This window comes from Cherax quadricarinatus, chromosome 95 (genome assembly GCF_038502225.1).
Source record: "Cherax quadricarinatus isolate ZL_2023a chromosome 95, ASM3850222v1, whole genome shotgun sequence".
Lineage (NCBI taxonomy): Eukaryota > Metazoa > Arthropoda > Malacostraca > Decapoda > Parastacidae > Cherax > Cherax quadricarinatus.
This window is the reverse complement of record NC_091386.1, coordinates 3,317,560-3,340,053: the sequence shown is the minus strand read 5'-3', so window position 1 is coordinate 3,340,053 and position 22,494 is coordinate 3,317,560. Positions and strand designations below refer to the sequence as shown.

General features: G+C 40.0%; 1 protein-coding gene across 1 annotated transcript in view; it reads right to left on the bottom strand.

The window, feature by feature from the left end:
* Positions 1-22,494, bottom strand: part of LOC128703971 (oxidoreductase NAD-binding domain-containing protein 1-like) — a 33,880-nt gene that overhangs the window by 7,383 nt on the left and 4,003 nt on the right. The window contains exons 2-5 of the mRNA XM_070104882.1: positions 22,046-22,261; positions 19,735-19,876; positions 15,435-15,677; positions 20-116 (exon numbers count right to left, since the gene is read on the bottom strand). Of these exons, the coding sequence (XP_069960983.1) occupies positions 20-116; positions 15,435-15,677; positions 19,735-19,876; positions 22,046-22,261 (698 nt within the window). The remainder of the gene's footprint in view (positions 1-19; positions 117-15,434; positions 15,678-19,734; positions 19,877-22,045; positions 22,262-22,494) is intronic.

The following is a 22,494-nucleotide window of genomic DNA, read 5'->3' as shown; positions in this document are numbered from 1 at the left end:
AGGTTACAATTTAACTCACACTTAACAGGAGATGAGGCAGAGGCAGGTTGTTCTCTTGTTGTGAAGTATTGCACCGCAGTCTCTGGAGTACTTGACGAGATATTGTCTAATAAGGTCTGTAAGAAGAATACCAATGAGGTATGTTGCTAAGTAAGTAAGTAAGTTTATTCGGGTATACACAAATACAGTTACATAGATTATCATACATAGCAGCATATTTGTAGAGAACTTGGGATAACCCAGAAAAGTCAGACAGAGTGACTTATTTCCAAGGTTTTATTACGTATCATAATAATAGTCATTTTCTTTTACAACACTAGCTGTCTCCCACCAAGGTACGGTGGGGCCATAAAAAAAAGGACACACTTTCACCATCACTCATTCAACTGCTGTCATGCCATACGTGTGCTGACATCACAGGACCCCAATGGAAATAAGTCACTCTGTCTGACTTTTTTGGGTTATCCTAGGTTCTCTACACATATGCTGCTATGTATGATAATTCTATGTAACTGTATTTGTGTATACCTGAATAAACTTACTTACAGTTTGGAAGAAACTCCAAACTGCAACATTCCTACGTTTTCTTCAGAGTGTAGGCACTGCACTTTCCACCTCCAGGACTCAGGCCTACTGCTTTCCAAATCCCTAACAATTATAGGCAAATTTAAAAGTGATGACTATGAATTTTGCAGTGATACTTGAAAATGGCACTATAAGACTCGCATGCCACTTACACCCATACTGCGTGTGTCCAGTGAGGTGAATGTCCCTTCCTCGACTTTCCTATTCACCGGTATCCCTTAGCTCGTCGCCATTATCTACATATGAGATAAGGGCGAGTTTAACCGATCCAGGCTAAACAGCTTTTTAACTGTAACAAGCCAGAGGTTCATCTATAAACATATTAAGTTTGTGCTGATTTATTTGTCCACAGAGTGAAAATTTGTCTGTCATTCCCAGACACGTGTGCTAGCTGTGTTAAGTGCTGCGGGTTTCGAGTAATTAATGAGTGGTGCAATATTGGTAACTCTCGAGACGACTGTGGCCCCGTGAATGACCTTGAAAATCGCACTGCGACCCGCAGGCCACTACACCCACATTGCCTGTGTCTAGCGAGGTGAATATCCCTTCCTTGTCCCTTCTATTCACCGGTATCCTTTAGCCCATCGCCAGTGTGAAACTCCTGTCAGCTATGAGTATAGCTGATGGTGTTGACGTAGATGATGGTGAAGGCAGATTTGAAACATATTTTAGTAAACAGGCTCGGAAAAAAGAACGAGGCTTCCAGAGAAAGCTTGCTGAAAGCAATACAGTGGGCGCACACCCTCCCAAAGCTGTCAGGTTAGATTTCCCTGACAACACTGATCAAGAGACCAAGTTTAACTGGTTTTTCGAAGCTAGTGTAAACAATCATGAGAAAACGATCAAGTTTGTCCGCGATGAGGATAACTACGTCTTTGTGCCTAATGATTCAGCATTTATAGACAAACTTCTCACTCACGAATATGCCAACATCAAACTCCGAGCTGCCCCACCAAGGGCACCTAAAGTGCTTATTGTCATCTACAACGTCAACAAGCACTTGAATCCTCAATATCTGGCGTCAGAGCAAGTTGCAAGCCCTCGTCGACTTTCCAACGGTCTGATATTAGCTGAGTGGACTGGCCAGGGGACTCTGCCACGCTATATTCACTCCCGTGCAGCCCTCAACAGACGCTATTACATTGCATTGTACAGACCTCCTCAACGTCGATGTTATAAGTGTCAACGCTGGGGCCACATCGCCAGGAAATGCCCATCTAAGTCACACTGGTGTGCAGTGTGTGCCAATGCTCATCCTTCTGAACGGTGTTATGCTATGATCAAACAGCAACAGACTGTTGCTAAACAATGTATCAATTGTAAGACCTCAGGAGTCACAGCAGCTCATGCTGACTGCAGTGTGAGGGCTGATCGCATCGCAGCCAACCGCACTTCACCCTGTACCCCTCATAATGGCCCCCCAGGACTACCAGGTACCTCGGGTCTGAATACTGGCTCATGCCTGCCCTCGGACAATGGGGTTGAGCACCTCACCTGGGGAGCACGTCAACAGACCCCCATCACATCGGCTGTCAATACCAGCCTAGCTGAGTCAGCTGACAGTCAGCCAAATAGCTCAGCTGACCGGGACTTCACGTCTCCAGATGTTCCAAGTCTTGCTCCTGTGGTATACAACCTGATGTCGCGCATAAAAATACTGGAAACACAACAGTTACTCCTGAAACAACAACTTGAACAACACAAGGAAAGATGTGTAGAGTGTACCAATAACAAGATTGTCACAATTTGTGAAAGCAAGTGTAAGGCTGCTGAACAAGGTGGTGGTGGTGTTCTTAATCACAGTAATGACGAATATAATACTTGTGTTGATAACTGTAGTGAGCATCATAACGAAGGCTATGGTGTCAATGATGTTAGTAATAGTGATGACCGTAATATAAGTGGTGGTGAAGAGTGTGATGAGGGCTATGGTGTCTATAATGTTAGTAATAGTGATGAGCATAATTTAAGTGGTGGTGAAGAGTGTGATGAGAGCGGTGGTGTCTATAATGTTAGTAATAGTGATGAGCATAATTTAAGTGGTGGTGAAGAGTGTGATGAGAGTGGTGGTGTCTATAATGTTAGTAATAGTGATGAGCATAATATAAGTCGTGGTGCAGAGTGTGATGAGGTTAGTCACATAGACATTAATGTTGAATACAATACTGTTGACAAATGTAATGAACACAATGTGAATGACGGCACGGCAGCGGCAGCGGCAGCGGCAGCAACGGTATCCTGCCAGCTCTTCTTTTTCAAAAAACATCGCTCAACAAAACTTGTGATGGCCTAAAGTGAAAGTTCAACTACATGAACCCACGTAGACCACAACATGACCCAAGAATACTAAGAATGTAACCCAAATCTTGACAAAATTAGAAGATCTAAGGAAGACAGCCCTGCTAACCCAAACACTGCCTCCGCTGCCAGACAATCACTTAACCCAAGCTCCGAGAAAACAAGCCTTCTCCTCCATTGCTACACAGTATCTACTTCAGTGATACTATGAAAGGATATCGCAGAAGAATCAACACCAGTAATAAAAGAATAACAGCAAGGACCCTAGAACTCAACTTGTCTACCCAGCAGGACGCTAGTGTATCATCAACCCCTCTCTCCGCCGCCACCCAAGGAACAACAACAACAGCAACAACAAACATGGCTGACTCCCCCTCCAACTCCACTCCCTTCAAAGGATTCACCCATGATAACTCAGGTATGATTATTCCTGACAATATCAAGGACTACATCGTTGCTCTAGAAAATGAAATCAAAGATATCAAAGCAACACTCGAGCGACGAGAATCCAAGATAACCAACCTCGAGAATAAGATCCAAAACCTTGAAGAGAAGATTACATCGGGAAGTGTTGACACAGAAAATACTCTAAAAGCAGCTATAGCCAGTCACACTGAGCAAATAACAACAATAAATATGAAGGTTGAAGAAGCAATCAAGGACTGGAATCAGAACATGCACACTCGACTAAATGAATACCTTGATTTCCAAGACGACAAAACTGAACAAGATAAGTTGTCTGATGCAGTTATAATAAACAGTCCACACATTCCAAGTGACATAACACAAGCACAGTGCAAAGAAACTGCTATCAGGATAATACAGAACCACGTACAAGTCATCGTGCAAAACAATGAAATCAAAGAAACACGTTTGCTAGGAAAACCAGGAAGTAAACACAGTATAATGATCCGACTTCATTCATACGATAAAAGAAAGGACTTAATTAAATCAGCAATTACAATGAAAAATGGAGTGTACATAAATGAGTGTCTAACAAAAAAACGTCAAAACCTTCTGTTCAGGCTGAGAAAACTTAAACAGGAAAACAAAATACATCAGTGTTTCACGCGAGATGGGAAAATACTAGTAAGGAAAACATCAACAGGACAACAATATACTATCTCAAATGAACACGATTTCTCTACCTTCCTTAGAAAAGCTGACATTTTTGTAACAGATTAGATAAGTGCCCTTAATACATATATACGTGTGGTGCATATAGTGTACGTTACTATTATATTGTACATTATTATTTTTTATTATTTTTCATCACTAGCTAATGAAATACCTCCAATACTCTATACTTCTTTCTTACTACTATAAATTGCTCATAATTTTAAATTACAAGTCAAATCTTACTCCAAATTAATAATATTCATTATTCTTACCTGTCCATTTAATTTTGTTTATCACTACTTGTTTTTTAGTCACTTTTTATTGTGTATGCAATTAGTGTATATTCCAATTACTTTTTTGCAAGTACCAAAACTATCTTTTGCTAGCTAGTACCAACTACCTCATTTTTTTACTTTTACTGTGCAATAAACTGCTCAATTTATTTAATATTACAAATCAGATCTTACTCCTAAACCAATATTATTTCATAGTGACCACCTGTCCATTTAACTTTGTTTACCATTACTTAATTTTAGTCCCTCATATATTTTCTCCTTTATTTTAGCTTTATATAACTACCCTAGTTTATACATTCACAATTGTTAAAATAATCAAGGTGCTATTCTCAGGTGCTAAAGTAGAATAAGTTCACAACTTTGCCATTATATTCCAAAACTACCTTAGCTCATTATTTTACATTTGTTAAATAATTCAGGTGCTATTTTTTTAGCTTAAGACTATTTACTTTGTTTTATACTTAATTCTAACTATAGATTCACTACATATCTTATGATTACAAGCATTGATCCTGATACCAACCTCTTATTTAATGACTTAAATGATTCAAACAGTTACTGTAATTACTACACTGCAGAACAATCAAAGGCACTTCTCAGTGCCAACAACAACATAACTATTTTTAACTACAATATCAGATCTTTAAGCAAGCATTACGATGACCTCATAGCATTACTAAATTCCTTACATGCCAATATGTCCATCATTACACTAACTGAAACCTGGCTAAAGCCTGATAGTACAGATGTCTATGCCATTCCTGGTTACACAGCCATACACAACTGTAGGCCAGACCAACAAGGGGGTGGCACAGCCATATACTACTCAGACCAACTAGAATGTATCACTAATACTTGCACAAGGGATGAACATGGGGAATATATAATAGCCAAATTCAAATCCAAATACCTACAAAAACCTCTCACATTGATAAACATTTACAGAGTTCCACAGTCAAACATTAGCCAATTTAGTCAAAACCTAGGAAGTATGATAACTGATGCACGCATGAACAAAGATCACTTACTACTCTCAGGTGACTTCAATATAAATCTCCTGCAAGACCAGGACCCACACGTTACTGAATTCACAAACACAATGAGTAACTGTATGTTGCTACCAACAGTAACAAAACCTACAAGAGTTACAGAGACTAGTGTTTCCCTACTTGACCACATCTGGACCAACACCATATCCCCTTTAAAATCAGGCATAATTACAGATAATACCACAGACCACTACCCTACTTTTCTCATAACAACTCTAGGTAAATTACCCCAAGACACTACTAAAGTCACCTTCAGACTTCACAATGAGGCAGCCATTAATAACTTCACAACAGCAGTAGCAAACATTGACTGGCACACTGAGCTAGAAATCTATACAGATATAGACGAATGTATTAATAATTTTCTAAAAAAGACCCAATACCTCTATAACAAGCACTGCCCTAAAAAAACTAAACAGATGACAGCTAAGAGACTGAACAGTCCCTGGTTAACACCCAGCATTCTCAAATCCATAAATACAAAACACCAATATGAAAAACAGTACAGAATGGGTCACATAACCAGAGACCAAACAAAACGTTACTCGTCAATCCTAACCAGCCTGATAAGAAGGGCAAAAAAATTGTATTATGAGAACAGATTATCCAACTTACGAGGTGATATAAAAAAGACCTGGAAAACCCTATCAGAAATTCTAGGAACAAAAAAGATATCACGAAATAGCGAAATAAAATTAGCAAAATCAGATGAACCCCAACTCCCACCAACAGAAACAGCAAACAGACTCAATGACTTCTTCTCCACTATAGGACAAAACCTTGCCAATAAAATCCCAAGCTCAGATACCCCACCAAATGACTACCTCACTGGCAACTACCCGAACACACTGTTCCTAGCTCCGACTAACCCATACGAAGTCTCCCTTATTATCAACACGCTAAAAAACAAGGCAGGAGATTTAAATACCTTACCACCCTTTATATACAAAAAAGTGTCACAAGTGCTATCACCAATCATTGCAACACTCTTTAACAAATCCATTGAATCCTCCACCTTCCCCACAGTACTCAAAATAGCAAGGGTCACCCCGATCCACAAAGGAGGAGACCAAACAGAGTTGAATAACTATAGGCCAATATCCAACTTACACCCTCTCTCAAAAATCTTCGAAAAATTAATTCATAAACGAATCTACTCCTACCTTATCTCCCAAAACATACTCAACCCCTGCCAATTTGGATTCAGGCCAAATAAAAATACTAATGATGCTATTATACACATGCTAGAACATATATACACTGCAATAGAGAAAAAAGAAGTCCCACTGGGGATCTTCATTGACTTACGTAAAGCTTTTGATACAGTTAACCATGACTTGCTCCACGTAAAATTGTCACACTATGGTATAAGAGGGCACTCCCTCAACTACCTCAAGTCATACCTCAGCAACAGAAGCCAATATGTGTATGCAAATGGGGCAAACTCTTCTGCACAACCAATTACAGTTGGTGTCCCACAGGGAAGTGTCCTTGGCCCTCTTCTCTTTCTCCTATACATAAATGACCTACCAAATGCTTCGCAATTACTCAAACCCACACTATTTGCAGATGACACTACATACGTCTTCTCCCACCCGAGCCCAGTCACGCTAGCCAATACTGTAAATACAGAATTACAGAAAATATCTACCTGGATGAGGACTAACAAACTTACACTAAACATTGACAAAACCTACTTCATTCAGTTTGGTAACAGAGCTACAGATGTCCCTCTTAACATAATGATAAACGGATCACCTATCACAAAGCTAACAGAGGGAAAATTCTTAGGAATCCACCTTGATAATAGACTCAAATTTCATACACATATACAACAAATTTCTAAGAAAATTTCCAAGACTGTAGGCATACTATCGAAGATACGGTACTATGCTCCACAGTCAGCCCTCCTGGCCCTATATCACTCTCTTATTTACCCCTATCTCACCTATGGAATTTGTGCATGGGGCTCAACAACAAGTAACCATCTCAGACCACTAATTACCCAACAAAAGGCTGCAGTTAGAATGATAACAAATTCTCACTATAGGCAGCACACTCCACCAATATTCAATACACTAAACCTATTCACCATACAAAACATTCATACTTATTACTGCACCTATTACATACATAGAACACTTAACTCTGATATTAACCCTCCCCTCAAACATCTCCTTGCCAACCTCAACAGAACACATGACCATAACACAAGGCACAGATCACTCTTTGATGTTCCTCGTGTCCATCTCACACTATGCAAAAACTCAATGCACATAAAAGGCCCTAAAATCTGGAACTCATTACCTGTAAATATAAAAGAAACACTACCTGTTTATAAATTCAAGTCTCTTCTCAAAGATCACTTACTCACCCAAAACCAAATAAATACTGAATAACTGAACCTTATAAATTGTATATCTTAAATATTTCTCACAATTATATCACATAAATGTTAAACCTAAAACCCAATCTAACTTTATTATTTTTTAAATACACTACCTAACAGAATACTCCATTCTACTGAATGTACAACAATGCATACAACCATATGACCTGTCTTTGTAATACTCACTTGTGCTTTATAGTAATCTGTTTACATTAAAGTTTTATCACCGATGTCATCATTGCTTAGTTCATCTTAAGTTAATTTTAAGCCAGCCCGTAATGCTATGCATAGTATAAGTGGCTTTGGCATACTGCTCTTTTCTGTATTTTTTTGTACCTCTGTATGTGTGCACAAATTTTTAAATAAATAAATAAATAAATAAATGTTGGTAGTGGCGCTGGTGATGACAGTTGTAGTGTTGCGTGTAATGTTAGCGGAGGAGGGAATGTGAGTGGTGGTGGTGTCACCTATCATACATTCACACATAAACAGCGTCATGCTCTGGGTTTACGAAGACTCCCACGAGGCCTTACAACTGGAGGTGCACTTGCAAAACTCATGGACAAGGGTAGCACTGTTGACATTGATAAGGTCTGCTATTTATATGAACAATTTTTTCATTATGCTGAGAAACTCAAGATGATCCCAGGACTACTATAATGGATCAAAACTCGTATAAACTTTCTATATTAAGCTGGAATATTGCATCACTTAGAAAAAGGCTTCCTGAACTTCATCATAAAGTAACCACCGAACCCATTGATGTTGTGTGTCTACAAGAGTGCAGAGTCCCTGAAAAATCCCAACCCCCTAAATTACCATCATTTGTTGCATATAACCTCAAATCTACTAACTCTTGTGTTCTATATATTAAAAAATCACTTCCCCATCAACTTCTTGCACACAAGAAAACAGAGGGGCTACAATATCACGGTGTTAGGATTTATATAGGGAACTCTGCTCTCAACATATTTAACTTGTATGCTCCTGCTGATAAATTTAATTACTTGGAGCTCCCAACTTGTGCTCATTCTGAGCCTACTCTTATTATTGGCGATTACAATGCGAGACACAAAAGCATTGGAAACTCACAGTTTGGTAATCGTAATGGCAATCAACTGTTGTCACTCTTAAACAGTCACGATAATGTCCAAATTGTAGGTGACCTTGAACCCACACATATCTATGGAGGCGTCCTTGATCTGTGCCTGGGCTTCAACATTACTTCTGCCAGTTGTGAGTCTTCCATTGTAACAGATATAGCGTCTGATCATTTCCCTAGGCTAACCTCTCTAGATATTGGTAATACTATCCTTCCTGGTGGGATATTCAAACGGAAACGTTTTAATGTTCCCACAGATCAGCATGATGACTTTGTTGCACATGTGACTGACTGGTATAATTCCTATGAGTGTTCCTCTGTAGAGACCTTTAACAATGATCTTGTGAGCAGTATTCAGAACTACTTAGAGCCGCCACTGCAACCTCTTGGTACTCTAAACCCAACAAACTTCCGTAATAATCATACCTCCTTCAAAAACCATACTTATTACAATGATTCTAAACTTCGTACACTGAAACGTACTGCTCGCAGACTAGGCCTAGCCTATAGAAAACATCGTACCCCTGGAATGCTGAGGCTCTTCCAAACTGCCCTTGCTGCTGCCAGAGAGCGTATGACAGAGCTGCGGCAAACCGACTGGGAAAAATTTGTCAACGGTCTTAATGCTCACACCCCACTTAGCCGGGCATGGAGGGACATAAATAGAATTAAGGGTAAACGAACTGGGCAGATCGCGCACCCTCATCCCTTGCATAGGGCGAATGAGTTAGTCAGTGCTTGGGCTGCTACATCTAGCTATGACAATCTTCCCAGTACCACACAGGCAAAATTAAATGATAAATATGATGCAAGGGAGAGACTTGTTTGCTTTATGCTCAGTAAGGCAGATGATTGCAACATTCCTTTCACTAATTATGAACTTGATGCAGCGCTAACTAAGGGCAACTCCACGTCGCCTGGTGAGGATGGTATTACTTACAACATACTCAGATTGCTGTGTCGAGTACCAGGTAATCCATTACTTGAATTATATAACATGAGCTATGTAACTGGGGAGCTCCCTCAATCTTGGACCAACAGCCTCATCATTCCAATTCCTAAGCCCAATCAACAAAATGCATTTCGCCCAATATCTCTTACTAGCTGCTTGTGTAAAACATTTGAGAGAATGATTCTTAATCGTCTCATGTACAGAATCAAACAATTTTTGTCTCCCCGGTTACATGGTTTCATGCATGGAAGGAGCGTGCATCATTGCATAGCCACCTTTCTCACCCTGCACACTGACAGTTCCTACACTACCTTCCTTGACCTTAAATCCGCTTTCGATGTAGCCAACCGACATGTAATAATTAGTGAACTTGCCAGAATGGATGTTGGAGGATGGCTTCTCCGCTGGATTAAAGGCTACCTGTCCAACAGAAAATCGTCTGTGTTGTTCCAGGGACATAGAAGTGTAACTAAAGACTTTGAATTAGGAACCCCACAGGGAGGTGTGCTCAGTCCCACACTGTTCAATATTCTAATTAATGCATTACTTAATGCTATGCCTAGTCAGCCCCATAATTATGTGATTAGTTTTGCTGATGATATAATGATTCACACCACCGGATTCTCCAACACCCAAAACATTCTTAATCATGTACTAGCCTCGTGTCAGGACCTGGGGTTGATAATCTCTACTGATAAAACAAAGATACTCAATAGGCGTCCTCCTCGACAGAGAGGCACAGTTCGTCAGATCCAATTGCATGATGGGTCTCTTCTAGAATATGTAAGCAGATACAGGTATCTAGGCTTTGAGGTTCCACTACTTGGACCTGTTGTAACAAGACTTTGTCGCCAATACAAAGAACGACTAAGAGCACTTAGAGTTGTGGCAGGGCTTCACCCCAGGTATGGTGCTAATGTTAAAATTGTGAAAATGATGTATCTTGCTTATATTAGATCATTGGTTGATTATGCTGCGCCACTACTTGCTCTTGTGTCTGACTGGAAGCTTGGAGGGCTGGAAAAACTGCAGAACGAAGCAATGAGGATCATCCTAGGATGCCCTCGTACTGCCAAAATTTTAAATATGCAAAAAGAACTTGATATTCCAAGCATCAGAGATCGTGTTACTGAAAGAAATATCCTAATTGGGGTTAATATGCTCAGGCAAGCTCATTCAAACCCCTGCACAGAAGCCCTCCAAACTTTCCTCAGCACTGGTGAACACTCCTCCAGATGGATCGAAAAGACTGGAACCGACCTCCGCATGAATCAGATACATGATCTATGTCAAGTAAGGCAACAGCGGCACTTCTCCGCTCCATGGAATATTACCCCATTCCAAACTACCATTCCTCCATTTCCCCCCAAACTACTTCTTAAATCACAACCAAAACTTCGCCTTGAAGCCAAACATGAGGCCTTAAGCTGTATTGATAACTTAGTCACACAGCACACACTCTCGCAAATTATTTACGTTGATGGTTCTGTTCACCAATCCACTGGTGCAGCTGGTAGTGCTGCTGTTGTCGTACAGAGTGATGGCTCTCTTAAAGAAATTGGAGCACGCATCAATAATTGGGCCTCTACCCTTCAGACAGAACTGTTTGCCATACTCCTTGCACTGAAATGCATCTATGTATCAAAGATTGACAGTTTAATTGTAACTGATTCTCTGTCATCCATAAATGCTCTCAACTCATTAAGCATAAATTGTGGCATGCTTGTGTCAGAAGCCAGACACAGGTATGGTAGGATTGTGGACAGTGGAGTCAGAGTGCACATGCTGTGGATTCCATCTCACATTGGTCTTCAGATGCATGATAGAACTGATAAATTGGCTAAGCTGTATGCTTTCAAAGAGGGAGTAGATTACAATCTTGGCTTGTCAGGTAGTAGTTTGAGAACAATAATACGAAAAGAACTTCAGCTGAATTTTATGGACTTAAGGCTCAGGGAGATTGACACCAGTGAGTCCATCTATCATCATTCTATCATGCAGGAGGAGCCACATGTCTATGGTGCATCCAACAAAATAAGCAGACTCTTGGATGTCACTACCGCCCGGCTCCGGCTGGGTTACAAGTATCTTTGGCAGGTTAAATCACCACCACCAGATGTAGACCAAACGAAATGTAAACTTTGCCAGATGGATTATTGTCACACCCTGCGTCATTATGTACTGGAGTGCGATAAAATTAATGAATTTAGAAACAACTCACTCAGAAGTGTTCAAGAAATGGCTAAGTATTTTATCCACAGTGGTATATTACAGACCATTCTGGAGAAATACCCTGACTTTGCTAGCTGTAAATAAAGCATTACCACATGTGTGCATGTGTGTGTGTGTGTGTGTGTGTGTGTGTGTGTGTGTGTGTGTGTGTGTGTGTGTGTGTGTGTGTGTGTGTGTGTGTGAGTATGAGTGTGTGTGTGTATGAGTGTGAGTGTGTGTATGAGTGTGTGTGAGTATGAGTGTGTGTGCGTGTGTGTATGAGTTTGTGTGTGTGTGTGTGTGTGTGTGTTTATGTGTGTGTGTGTATGAATTTGTATGTGTGTGTGTGTGTGTGTGTGTGTGTGTGAGAGAGAGAGAGAGACTCAGCAATCAACATTTGCACCAATAACTCACTACAGTTGTGACCGGGTGTGGAAGTGTGAATTGCTCATTACTCTAAAATTTGTTCATGATTGCAGCCATGTATAAACGTAAGTAACCATTCTTACAGTATTCATTACCTTTGTAACTTGTGAGTTCATTACCTTTGTAACTTGTGAGTTCATTACCTTGTACCTAGTTCAGCCATCAAAACTTTGGAGCCCGGTCCCTGGATCCATTGTGTACCTCTGTAATCTGTAAATACCTTTGTAACTTGTAATGATTGTGACTAGACCTACCTGGAGTTCATTACCTTTGTAAATTGTGAGTTCATTACCTTTGTAAATTGTGAATTCATTGCCTCTGTAACTTGCTCAGCTATCAAAACTTTGAGGCCCAGTCCCTGGACCCATTATGTACCTCTGTAATCTTTTGACTACCGCCCACAGGATGGGTATGGGGTGCATAATAAACATATTAAACTATTAAACTAACAAGTCAGCCATCACTAATCCGGCAATCAGTTATCCGACTCCATCAGTAATCCGGCACTAACTTCGGCTAGGATAATCTCAAATTTCATCATTATACTGACTCAGAAATTGTGCAGATGGTTGTAAATCCACAGCAGCAAGCCAGTGGAGGAGAAAACGGTGATGATAATGAGAAAGATGTAGGAGAAAAAGTCTCTACTGATAGGTTATTTAAGTATATTCTAACCTAACCACTCTGTAATCCTGCAGACTCACTAATCCGGCACACTACAGGTCCCCACAGATGCCGGATTAGTGATGGCCGACCTTTACAACTATGATAAATTTCAATTCAAATTCAAATTCAAAGTTTATTCTCTTTAAGGATTACAATGCTGAGTTTACAGAATTTGGTTATTGTGTGGTTTACATGTAGTAAAATACTAATTACAGAGGGGGCCACTAGAACACCTAGCATGGCTAGGCATTTCGGGCAGACTTAGATTAATTCTTAAATTTAAAATATTACAAATTATGAGGTAAGTTGGTATTATGGCTAAGTGACTAAATACTAGTTTGTGAGTTTAGCAATGTGAATGCTTTTGTTTTGGCACTATACATAGTTTCAGTATTGGAGTATCACAGGCCAACTTATGACTAGCTAGGATTCATTATTTTAAGATTAAGATTGATATTTCTTTAGTGTTAAGTAGTCAGTAAGCAATTAAATTAAGTCGGCCCATAATGCCTAGGCATAATAGAGGCTCTGTTTGCACTGCAACCTGTAAATACTATAAATACATAATCTCAATGTACTACTTGCAAAGAAATAAATTTGAATTTGAAATTTAATTACAGAATAAAAAGCTGTGAAAAAGGTCATAAAATCATGAATTAAACTATGAATCACATAACTAGGAGCTCTTCTGTGTAAGAAAATATCAGCGTAAAACAATATCTGTGACACTACCATTTGAATATCTTGCTGGAAAACTAAATTTTATTATACATGTATTTTATTTTATGTCTTATTTTGAATGCATTAATAAAATAAAATAAAATACAGAATGCCTCTTTATTATAACCAGCATTTTTTTTTTTTTTTTCAACAAATTGGTCGTCTCCCACCGAGGCAGGGTGACCCAAAAAGAAAATACTTTCATCATCATTCAACACTTTCACCACACTCACACATTATCACTGCTTTTGCAGAGGTGCTCAGAATACAACAGTTTAGAAGCATATACGTATGAAGATACACAACATATCCCTCCAAACTGCCAATATCCCAAACCCCTCCTTTAAAGTGCAGGCATTGTACTTCCCATTTCCAGGACTCAAGTCCGACTATATGAAAATAACCGGTTTCCCTGAATCCCTTCACTAAATATTACCCTGCTCACACTCCAACAGATCGTCAGGTCCCAAGTATCATTCGTCTCCATTCACTCCTATCTAACACGCTCATGCACGCTTGCTGGAAGTCCAAGCCCCTCGCCCACAAAACCTCCTTTACCCCCTCTTTCCAACCCTTTCGAGGACGACCCCTACCCCTCTTTCCTTCCCCAATAGATTTATATGCTTTCCATGTCATTCTACTTTGATCCATTCTCTCTAAATGACCAAACCACCTCAACAACCCCTCTTCTGCCCTCTGACTAATGCTTTTATTAACTCCACACCTTCTCCTAATTTCCACACTCCAAATTTTCTGCATAATATTTACACCACACATTACCCTTAGACAGGACATCTCCACTGCCTCCAACCGTCTCCTCGCTGCTGCATTTACCACCCAAGCTTCACATCCATATAAGAGTGTTGGTACTACTATACTTTCATACATTCCCTTCTTTGCCTCCATAGATAACGTTTTTTGACTCCACATATACCTCAACGCACCACTCACCTTTTTTCCCTCATCAATTCTATGATTAACCTCATCCTTCATAAATCCATCCGCCGACACGTCAACTCCCAAGTATCTGAAAACATTCACTTCTTCCATACTCCTCCTCCCCAATTTGATATTACGAGCAACAAATCTTTACCTCTGAAAGAACAAATGTAAAAATATTATGTATTATAATGACACCTCGTTCTCCATGGGGAAGTGGAACAGAATTCTTCCTCCGTAAGCCATGCGTGTTGTAAGAGGCGACTAAAATGCCAGGAGGAATGGGCTAGTAACCCCTTCTCCCGTATAAATTAGTAAATTTAAAAGAGAAACTTTCGTTTTTCTTTTTGGGCCACCCCGCCTTGGTGGGATACGGCTGGTGTGTTGAAAGAAAGAAAGAATGACACCTCATTCATTCCTTTTTGATCTAAGGAACTGGAGCTACTCTTAACTTCCTTGGATCAAACTTGATTACTTCCCATTCGCAGGAGTAGTGTTTCCCATGAATATATTAATAATAATAAACACCTTATACAGATAGTTCTTTTAACACACAGGCCATTTACCACTGAGGTTGAGTAACCCAAGAAAAAGAAAAAATATTCACCATTATTCATTCAATTACTGTTTCAATGACTCTCCCTGTTAAAAAAACTTAATCAAACACCAGATTTATACTTACTTTATAGAGTAATTCTTCGTATGTCTTGGCTGAATACAACAGAAGAATTTTTCCAGGACGATATTTTTCCGGATTCTTTTTATGAATCTGGTGCAAGGTGTTGGCATGGAGGAACATTGATGCAAGAGGATTGATACCAACACCTCCACCCACCAGCAGCAGGTCATATGAAGCCTCACCAACCTCAGGTGAATAATAAAAGTCTCCCCCAGCACGAATCGCAACTTTGCTTTGTATTTTACACTGAAAATAATAAGAACATCCATCACTTACTGAAACACATTTAATTACCTATACTAATTAAAGAACAGGGTAATCCATACTAATTAAAGAGTAGGGTAATAGCAGCTAAAACCTTGTGTAGCTTTAAAATGAGACTGGATAAATATATGTGAGAATGGTTGGTTTGATTATTACTGTACCTAAGGTACTGAAGCTAATTCTTGGGTAGCTTTGAGAACAGGTTAACCAAGTTGGTGGGTGGGAATGGTCCCAGACTGGTCCTCCTGGTCCCAGACCAGGCCTTCTTGTTCAGCCTGATGAATCAGGATGTTGGGCAGGATAGCATACCCTTAAGTGCTTACTTAACTTCATACAAATATACCAGTTCACCACATACTGTCAGCAGACCAAGCATTGCCTCACCACAAACCACCATCAGCAGACCAAGCATTGCCTCACCACAAACCACCATCAGCAGACCAAGCATTGCCTCACCATAAACCACCATCAGCAGACCAAACATTGCCTCACCACAAACCACCATCAGCAGACCAAGCATTGCTTCACCACAAACCACCATCAGCAGACCAAACATTGTCTCACCACAAACCACCATCAGCAGACCAAGCATTGCCTCACCACAAACCACCATCAGCAGACCAAACATTGCCTCACCACAAACCACCATCAGCAGACCAAGCATTGCCTCACCACAAACCACCATCAGCAGACCAAGCATTGCCTCACCACAAACCACCATCAGCAGACCAAGCATTGCCTCACCACAAACCACCATCAGCAGACCAAGCATTGCCTCACCACAAACCACCATCAGCAGACCAAGCATTGCCTCACCACAAACCACCATCAGCAGACCAAACATTGCCTCACCACAAACCACCATCAGCAGACCAAACATTGCCTCACCACAAACCACCATCAGCAGACCAAGCATTGCCTCACCACAAACCACCATCAGCAGACCAAACATTGCCTCACCACAAACCACCATCAGCAGACGAAGCATTGCCTCACCACAAACCACCATCAGCAGACCAAGCATTGCCTCACCACAAACCACCATCAGCAGACCAAACATTGCTTCACCACAAACCACCATCAGCAGACCAAGCATTGCCTCACCACAAACCTTTAGTAGACTAAACACCACCCTACTGCAAAGTGTCAGTAGGCCAAGCACTATCCCACACCTAACGTTAGCTCACCACACAATTAGCGAGGGTGAAAACTCTACACAGCAAGAACTGCTGAACTGCTAGTCCAGGTAGAAAATAAGATAAGTAGATGGGTACATAATTCATCAACAACACTGCAACAGTATGATGAATGATTAGCTGAATGATTCAGGTAGGACCAACAGCTGCTCTCCCATTTTACATCTATCCACCCACCAAAGGGCCTCAGCTTCAGGGGCAGGCTTAAGTTCCTGGTGAGCAGAAACAAGATGTAAGAGAGATAAGATAAGATTTCGTTCGGACTTTTAACCCCGGAGGGTTAGCCACCCAGGATAACCTAAGAAAGTCAGTGCGTCATTGAGGACTGTCTAACTTATTTCCATTGGGATCCTTAATCTTGTCCCCCAGGATGCGACCCACACCAGTCGACTAACACCCAGGTACCTATTTGCTGCTAGGTGAACAGGACAACAGGTGTAAGGAAATATGTCAAAATGTTTCCACCCGCCGGGAATCGAACCCGGGCCCTCCGTGTGTGAAGCGGGAGCTTTAGCCACCAGGCCACCGGGCCACGTACATGGGTTGCCATGTATGAGAAATGTACAGGGCAGTGTTTATTGAAGCACTCACAATCCACAGCTAAGATGGCAAGAGAAATCCTCACCAATGTGATCTCAGCACCACAAAATAATGAACTGCTTTCAAAGAGGTATCAACTGACAGCTTTTTGGTTCACAAAATCATAATGACATGATTGCAAATAAACCATACCACGGCAGGGACTGAATTCATGGTGAGTGAGCCGTAAAACTGGCCAGCGTGTAAGCCACTGGGCCAGCTGGCTACAATAAGATTCGTCCAACTATACACAAATAACCCGCACATAAAAGAGAGAAGCTTACGACGACGTTTCGGTCCTACTTGGACCATTGACAAAGTCAATGGTCCAAGTCAATGGTCCATTGTCAATGGTCCAAGTCGGACCGAAACGTCGTTGTAAGCTTCTCTCTTTTATGTGCGGGTTATTTGTGTATCGTTCCAGTCACGGTATTGTGCCTTTTTGTTATTTATTTATTTATTTAATTATTCGTCCAACTAATTACGTATACACCATAGAGAGGTTAGCACAGGCCCCACTGTGACCACAAACGTACTATAAATATACCTAGTTGGATGAATCTTATTGTAGCCAGCTGGCTACAATAAGATTACATGCTGGTCTGGACTTTTACAACTCACTCGCCACGAGTTCAATCCCCGCCCGTGGTATGGTTTGACAGTTTTTTGTAATAGATTTACTGCCGCTATTGTGAAGCACGGCTGTGTCAGTAAGATCTGTTTGTGAGTTAATAAACCCAACTCTGTGGGCAAAATGTAGTCAATAAAGGATCATATTATATTACATTTGTGCATTTTTCAATGACACAGAGTAGTGTGGAGAAATATGTTTTTACAATTTTGTATAAACAAAGATTTCCAAGAGTTAAAACCAAGGGTAGAATGCATGGGTATGCTATCAACGGATTCTTCAAACTTGGAAATACAGTGGACCCCCGGTTAACGATATTTTTTCACTCCATAAGTATGTTCAGGTGCCAGTACTGACCGAATTTATTCCCATAAGGAATATTGTGAAGTAGATTAGTCCATTTCAGACCCCCAAACATACACGTACAAACGCACTTACATAAATACACTTACATAATTGGTCGCATTCGGAGGTAATCGTTATGTGGGGGTCCACTGTATTGAGAGTTTAGCGTCACATTCATGAAAGACTCAAGTGGGAGTTAATAACCCAGAAAGTCAAGGAAGACAAGCAGTGCAGCTTATTTCCACTATTAATAACAAGGTCCCTCTTTTACCCTTTATTTACAATTAACACAATTTTTATATAAAAAATTAAAAATCAATGAGCACATTGCATAAAATAGTTAAAGGAAAATGCTTCACCAACCAGCTTAAATAATGGATGTTAGATATACTATATCAGTTGACTGTAACTAGGTTAAAGTTGGATAAATTCTCATAGTGAAAGAATATAGGGAAGTACAGTACTGGTTTGGAAATATAGTTGTAAATGAGTGAAACATGCTGCAAAGCAGTGTAAATATAGTGGACCCCCGGTTAACGATATTTTTCACTCCAGAAGTATGTTCAGGTGCCAGTACTGACCGAATTTGTTCCCATAAGGAATATTGTGAAGTAGATTAGTCCATTTCAGACCCCCAAACATACACGTACAAACGCACTTGCATAAATACACTTACATAATTGGTCGCATTCGGAGGTGATCGTTATGCGGGGGTCCACTGTATACCCAAAATGTTCTATATAACCACTGGCTTTATGCATGCACAACCAAATGTCACCCGTCCCTGTACAAACATTGTGTCGTGTGGAGATTAATCTTACTTACTCTCACCTAAGTAACTGTATGCACAAAATTACTCATACTGTTACTGCCTTATTAATCTTAAGTTAGTCTTAAGTTTGCCCAAAATGCTTTGAATACATAGGGGCTGTTGGCATGTACATCCAACTGTCATTCTCCTTTATACACTGTAACATGCTGAAATAATTATTATTATTATTATTATTTGACTCTGACTGGGTAGCTTAAAATATAGGTTGGACTAATACCCTTTATTTATTTAATGTCTTTGCAAACAGTACATTGTTTTTTAAGAGTGAATGGTTGGGCTAGCAGGCCTACTGGAGTGTGACTACATATATTTGTGTGATAACCAGAGATTAAAGCACTTCTCTTCCAATGTAACTCTGCATGACCCCCACACAGGTCTAGCCTTTCTTTTTTAAAGATAATAATATTAAAAACAATAATGATAATGATAATATATGTTGAAACTGGAGATTAATACCTGTTTGTGTACCCAGTAAGCAGGCGGCCACCTGGAGAACTTGACACCAAGCTGCAAGGTTCCGGTCTCAGACAATAATATTGGGCTTGAGTACATGGAGAAACCTCCCACCGTTTCCATGCCCGGGATGAACATATCTACCCTAAAGAAATAGTAATCAAAAACAGTAAATTAGGACACATTCAAACCACAGTAGGGGTAGAGATTGAACTCGCAGCTAGTGAGTTGCAAAACTCTAGACCGGCGCGTTAACCACTGGGCCAGTGGCTAACGTACCGGTCTAGTGTTTTATGTCTCACTTGCAGCGAGTTCAATCCTCATCCATACTGTGGTTTGTCTGCAATCATGTCATTACGATTTCGTGAGTAGGATACATTTAAATTACTTCCAATAGTAAAAATGCAATGATCAGAATTTTTTTTATCAGGAGGCAATCATTACACATAACATATGATGGCGAGTAAGTTTCTCAGTATGAAAAACTGTGCTTTTTAACTTCAGCAGTAATACTCTTACCTCTTTCATTGAAATGCAGCACGTACAGCAGTAGCCCGGAACCTAACCTGCTGTATCAGCGGGGCCCTCCTGTACTATGCTATACTGAATCATCTGATATATTATTCTACAATGTACTACTTTTCCATCAAGTAACGATGACTATATTTACATTTCTTCAGTATTTTTTTTATCAGTTTATCCATCAAATTTTTAATATACCCTCTCTGCCTAATTCTGTTATTGTTATATTCAGGAGAAAGTGCTAAACCACAGGGATCATACACTGCCTGGGGAAACGTGAGGCAATCAGGTTTGAGTCAAGGAAGGGTGGACAAGTTCAGTTCCTTGGATCAAGAGCCTCTCACCAGCATCAAGGTACCTCCCTTGAGGGGGAGCTGTCTAATTCTAGCTGTTATTTTTATGCTGGTTGACATTCCCCCAGACATGTCTTTCTTCCTGTCTTACTATTCACTTTACCTCATCATCTTCGACTTCCCTAATACTTTAACCCTTTGACTGTCGCGGCCGTATATATACGTTTGTGAGGTACCGTGTTTGACGTATATATACTCATAAATTCTAGTGGCTTCAAATCAGGCAGGAGAAAGCTAGTAGGCCCACATGTGAGAGAATGGGTCTGTGTGGTCAGTGTGCACCACATAAAAAAAATCCTGGAGCACGCAGTGCATAATGAGAAAAAAAAAACTCCGACCGTTTTTTTTAATTAAAATGCCGACTTTGTGGTCTATTTTCGTATAGTATTTGTGGTTGTATTCTCGTTTTCATGGTCTCATTTGATAGAATGGGAACTATATTATAGAAATGGAGGTGATTTTGATTAATTTTACTATAAAAAGAACCTGGAAATGGAGCACAAAGTACAGGAAATGTTTGATTTTTGCTGATGTTCAAAAGTAAACAAATGATGTCATTGTCCAATAAATGTCCAAATAGCCATTCTAATACGCAGTCATGAATGGGTTGATGTAATTTTTACAATTATTACAGTATTGCAGTAGTCTGCATAACAGTAAATCTTCTATTTTTTGTTTGAATAAAATTTCAAAATAAAAAGCAAGAGTAATATCACAGGGACCTGGAGACATGACTGATGAACAAAGAAAATCTTATTTTAGAGCCAGGAATGTCTGCATTGTTCATTCTGGACCTTATTTTGAAATTGTCGTATTTTTTAATTTTCGTGAAATTGGCAAAATTGCAAATTTCTGACCATGTTATTGGGTAGTTGAAATCGGTAAATGGGCAGTTTCTTGTGCTCAATCGATAGAAAAAATAGACTTCTGAAGAAATAGTTATGAGTTTGGTTGACTGGAATAACGGAATTAGCCGAAAATAGGGCTCAAAGTGGGCAAAATTGCCGATTTTCAAATATCGCCGAAGTCGCTAACTTCGCGAGAGTGTAATTCCGTCAGTTTTCCATCAAATTTCGTTTTTTTGGTGTCTTTACAATCAGGAAAAGATTCTCTATTATTTCATAAGAAAAAATAATTTTTTTTTTTCGAATATTTTGCGACACCAGGAGCAACTTCAGGATTGGGCCCTTCGACAGTCAAAGGGTTAAAAACAAAAAAGATATTCTAGAAAGTAGAGGAGGTAATCGCAACACCTGTTCTTGTGGACTCAAATTAAGTTGTAATAAACAACTGTCAATGACTAAACAGAAGGGTGAACGTGGGGCTGAAACCGCGATCCACAAATTGACAGGCCGGTAGAGTGTCGGACTGTCAATTTGTGGACTGCAGTACAAGCCCCTCATCCACCCTTCCATTTATTCATCTGTTTTTATATTTACCATTGCCCAGCTCTGAAGGTGAAGTCCGGATTATCCACCTGAAGTGTGAGTCCACGCACTGTAGGAGATTCCTCTCTTATGTCTATTACAACCGCCTGAGCTATAACGGGGAGACGAGTGTTCTGTGCAGTGATCTTCAGGTGCTTGCCGGATCCTTCCTCCCTTACAACAGGACCAGTATTTACTTCTTCCTTTGGAGTTGCAGTCGACAGGATCCTGAAGTAAGTTTATTTATGTACAGGTGCACATAAATACAGTTACATTATATTACATACATAGTAACATATGTGTAGATTATCCAGGATAACTCAAGGCAATATATATAATAATACGTATATGGTAATACGTATACATATACAGTGGTCCCTCGTTTATTGTCGTTAATCCGTTCCTGGAAGTGCGACGATTATCAAAATAGACTATTTTCGAATCAATTTTCCCCATAAGAA